Source organism: Montipora foliosa, chromosome 14 (genome assembly GCF_036669935.1).
Source record: "Montipora foliosa isolate CH-2021 chromosome 14, ASM3666993v2, whole genome shotgun sequence".
Classification (NCBI taxonomy): domain Eukaryota; kingdom Metazoa; phylum Cnidaria; class Anthozoa; order Scleractinia; family Acroporidae; genus Montipora; species Montipora foliosa.
Genome location: NC_090882.1, coordinates 16796867 through 16801866, shown reverse-complemented (window position 1 = coordinate 16801866; position 5000 = coordinate 16796867). Strand labels below are relative to the sequence as shown.

The window sequence follows — 5000 nt, the reverse complement described above, 5'->3', positions numbered from 1 at the left end:
TTCGGAGGACTGGGAAGAAAAAATTTAACGCCGTATCCCACAACCGCGCGCGGCCTTGAATGTTATTTTCGAATTCAACATGACAGAGGCGAGGCTAGACGTCGGCGGTTTCCACTTGAATGTTCGTTCAGTAACAGGAAATGTGGGAGACACGAAATGATCTGTTGAGTTTTGGCGATGGAAATACTGCAAGAAGTTTCGAAACAAAACCTAAGGCCGCACGCGGTTGTGGGATATGGCGTTAACATGTTTCTTCCCAGTCCTCCAAATTACGTCACGAGATCACCTGGAAGCCATGGGCTGCGAAAATTGGGAGCATGCGCTTTGAACAGCACCGTCCATGATCTTGAATGGCGGTTAAATCAAACCGACTTTTCCCTCAGGGCAGAGCCGGGTCTCTTCTTTCAACCATCCGCCTGGCAAATTAAAAAGAAAAAAGCTATCTGATAGCAGGGAAGTATACACCTTATTCCAAAATGGTCGCCATTTTAGTATTCTTGTGTTTCCATGCAAAGTGGCCCTTACGGCCTCGTTTAAGGCCTGGCCTGCGTTTGAAAGCGAGGCCACAAGGGTCAATTTGCATGGAAACAAAAGAATACTAAAATGGCGGCCATTTCGGAATAAGGTGTGTTAGCATTGCGGCAAATGGACTTTTGCAAAGAAATAATATGTAAACGCAATTTTTTTCCGGTAAACACCTCGTTTCTCGTGAATCTTTGCAAGCGATGGGAGAAGAAAGAAATGAACAACTTACCACAGCCATAACAAATCAGTGAGTACCGTTCCGACCAAACCGTTTAAGGTAAGGTAGCCCCAAACTGACAGGTTTGGAGGAAACTCAAACACTTCCCACTTGAAGTGATCAAGAAATAAAAGTACTGGCCAAAGCAGAAAAAGGTTGAATGCTCCAACAAAACCTGTCATAAATTCGACAGAGAGTGAATGGCAAACCACACTGTCATCACCAACAAATTTACCAGTCGGTTAAATTAATATTTTGTGTCATCACACATTAACAAAAATACACCTAAACCCCGTTCACCTTAAGGTGGCTCAAACCACTTTTAACACTTTCAAGAGACCTTGTTATTACAAGGATTGACACTTCAACACTTTATCACATAACAGCAATGTTATGGTACCATATCAAACAGCAATTATTGCTGAACAAGATGCAGCCATTTTTGTGACGTAATAAGTTACCATGGCAACAGGAAAGCTTGCAAAAACACCCTATATGTTGGCTTTAGTTGCTCATATCTGAAAAACGAACTTGGTGACCCCAATTTTTTAACGTACAAAAGTGATCAGCAGGCCAAAATGAAACTCTATGTAAAGTTTACAAAAAATTCTGTGGTGCGGATCAGAGCTACCTTAACTTTTCAATTATTTAAGATGGCTCTAAATCAGCTCCACAGATTTTTTTTAATCTTTGCAGATAATTTTTTTGCTTACCAAAAAACATTGGCAGGCTCATTTGTCTTTCATCTGGAACTGTACGTTTCAGCATGGTTAAATAACTTGAATACCTAAAAAAAAAAAGAAAAAACGGGCCTTAATTGAGAAATAAGACAGTAATGATAAACGTTTATCATCAAGATTTATAGCATGCATAACTGTGTACACTATTGCATTAATGATCCACAAAATAACAGTTAACATGATTTAATAGCTGTTCACTTTTAATTTGGTTGAGTTGTAAGAGGGTAACATTTCAGTAGTGGTACATAGCTGTGGACCCAAGTAAGAAATGAAAGAATTAAAACAGAATAGCACCTAACAGAGGTCGACTAGCAATAGAGTTATTTTCATAGAGTTATGACATTAGAGTTAGAGTTAAGTTTCCAAAATCCTGAATTCAAGATTTTGGAAGGCCTAAATCCTGAACTCAGAAATACAGAAAGTATCCTAAACATGCATAAAAGCTAACCTTAGGCCTAAGGTTAGCTGTTACGAATGTTGGCTGAGGATATTGGAAACTTAACTCTCTCTACGACATAACTCTATGAAAATAACTCTAAGAATAGCTGTCCCCCATCTAACAGAGAGTTAATTGCATCAGGGTGTATGAATGCTTTTGTTATCTGTGTGCTTCCCTTTAAAACGTGCCAACCAATCAGAAGCAAAAGGACAGTTGCTCATGAAAAAATATGTTTGTTTACTGGCAGCCCAATTGCAGTGTGTGAGTTTCAAGTTATGAAAACATTCAGTGAATAATGCAAATGGTTGAAACCCAAGGAATAGCGGTGGAAATAATCATATTCTTGGAAACTAAAGCCTTCCTCCCTTTCACTCCACTGTCCACATATCACTTTCTGACGTGTCTCTAATTTTGCTCTTGTTAACTCCAGATCAATTAGGAACAAGACACTTATGTTGAATGATTTTGTCACCGAACATAGCATTGATATTCTAGAAATTCCTGAGACTTCGTAACGATGATTTTGATGCTTTTTATTGTCGTGACATCTGTCCCATTGGGTACAAGTTCTATCACCATCCTAGGACAACTGCCTAAGGTGGAGGTGTTGCATTACTGGTGAGGAAGCAGTTCAAAGTCGTTAAACAGCAAGTCAATCATTATAGGAGTTTTGAGGTTCTCGAAGTTGTGTTATAGAGTGTTGGGTCTAATAAGGAGAACATTTGGGCCCATAGATCCTGTGGCAATTAAAACAGCTTTTAATGCTTTAGTTCGTCCTATTTTGGAATATGCCTGCCGGGTGTGGAACCCTTATTTGGTTAAACACATACACAGTATTGAATCCATCCAGCGTCGTGCTACTCGATTGATATGTGGATCGGATAAACCTTACTCTGAAAGGCTCACTGAACTAAAATGGTCATCATTGGAGCTTAGAAGGAAATACCTCTGCTTGCTTCAGCTTTACAAGATAATTCATGGCTATTCTGATATTGACTACACCGCATATGTGGATCTGACTGGCCCAACAAGAACTAGAAGTAACCATGACTTTAAAATTAGACCTAAAGCAGCAAGGACAAACTAATTTTTATAATTTTATTTTTTAACCGTTACGTTCATGACTGGAACTCTTTACCTAACTCAGTTATGTCTGCTTCTAGCTTAAGCTCGTTTAAAACTTTACTACTCAATTATCTTTGTAAATAGATAGGTCTTTTAGTTTTCGTACACATTGTGAAATAATATGTTACATATACTATTCTTAATTGTTTTAACTTTTATTTCTGGAGAGCAGTTTTTATATGGGAATTCAGTTTCCCCCTATTGCTTTCCTTTACTTATTGTACTTTTGTATATATATATTTTCTTTTGTACATTGGTAAGAAGCTTTATTAAACTAAACTTAAACTAAGGTTCTACCCGCAACCACAATTTGAGGCTTGTTAGTATATAATGTCCACCTCCATCTAATTCAAATGGACTTAGTGTTGCTTTGTTTTTTGAAGAATTTTACTTCTCATCTTGGACGTCTTGTTGTGGTTTCTGGTCAATTACTGTTGGTCGGTGATTTCAAATTTCGTATAAACCAACCAACTGATACTGATGCAAAGCGTTTTCTACAGCTTTTGGATACTTCAGCATAATGCCGGTGCGACCCATCGCAATGGCCACACCCTAGAGCCAATGAGCCAATGAAAAGAACATTGTCTCAAACTGTTGTTGCCCCAAGGCTTTGCAACGCCCTTCCTATTGAAATTAGGCTCAGTAGCTCGGTCAGTATTTTTAAAAGAATCTTAAAGACCTATCTTTTCAGGCAGACATACACTATAACTTCTTAATTGTTATTTCCTAGCTGAACTAGTCACTTTTCACTTATTTTTATTTGGTTAATTAGGTTTTGAATTGCAAAGTTGTAAAGCGCCATAGAGCAAGCATTAGATATGGCGCTGTATGAATCTATCGATTATTATTATTATTATTATTATTATTATTATTATTATTATTGGTATTACTATTATTATTATTTATGTGCCCTAACAGCAATTATGCTAATTATATAATAATAATAATATTATTTAAGGTCTTTAAGTTCACCATTAAAAAAGGTATAAAGATTATTCATTAAATTTCACTTTGTTTTCTTCCTTCTATTACTTATTTACATATTTGTGAGGGGGTGGGTATTTATATTGTACCTAGTCTTCTTTTAAGCTGAGTCTTCATTGTAATGTCTTGTTTAGATTTAGAAGGCAAAGATGGATGTACTTCTAAAAAATCATTATTATTATTATTATTAATTCCCCCCCCCCCCCACCCCTCCTGAGGTTCTGCATGTAAATGCGCTGGAAAGTGACGTGTGGACAGTAGGGTGAAGGTAGGAAGGCTTAATTTTTCAAGAATATTATTGTTTCCACTGCTGTCTCTTGGGTTTCAACCGTTTAGATTGACATGCATCATTCACCGAATATATTTGCAACTTGAAACTCACACACTACGATTGGGCTGCCTGTGGTTTGTTCAGTAAACTTACAGAAGGGCACCAGCCAGTGCCCACAATGCTCCAACACTGATGCCATTAACTTTGTTCTTTGAGTCAGAAAATGTCACTAACACTATTCCAGTGATGCTGAAAAGTTAACAATGATAACAAGGGTGAGGTGAAGAAGATTGATCAGCTCCAGCCAAACCAACAATCAAGCACAAACAGATAGTTATCTTGTAAACAAGACAATTGTAAATTCGCAAAGGCCCCGTACCAATGTAGTCTCTAAAGGCCCTACGAAGGACAAATATTATATTTTTCCACAATGATACTTGTATATCTCGCAACCTGATTGGCTGATTTGCTGTTGTCAATAAGAGTCTAGACAACGTTGCTCGGGACATTTTTGGGAAATAAACCAACCAGATTTCGAGAAAGTTATAGACATCACTTGCTCTTTCTTTGTTTCAGGATCTTGGTCGCACTCTGAAGTAGGTAAACATTTTCTTTGACATTGAATATTGTGGTAAAAAAGAAAACAAATGAAATTAATGGGGTTCAGCACCTCACGAGTCAGTGCAAAATTAAATAATT

At 37.4% G+C, this 5000-nt stretch overlaps 1 protein-coding gene across 1 annotated transcript in view; it reads right to left on the bottom strand.

Moving 5' to 3' along the window:
• LOC137985024 (solute carrier family 35 member F5-like) overlaps nucleotides 1-5000 on the bottom strand; it is a 16604-nt gene that overhangs the window by 3785 nt on the left and 7819 nt on the right. Inside the window, exons 8-10 of the mRNA XM_068832434.1 lie at nucleotides 4455-4550; nucleotides 1456-1529; nucleotides 755-917 (exon numbers count right to left, since the gene is read on the bottom strand). Of these exons, the coding sequence (XP_068688535.1) occupies nucleotides 755-917; nucleotides 1456-1529; nucleotides 4455-4550 (333 nt within the window). The remainder of the gene's footprint in view (nucleotides 1-754; nucleotides 918-1455; nucleotides 1530-4454; nucleotides 4551-5000) is intronic.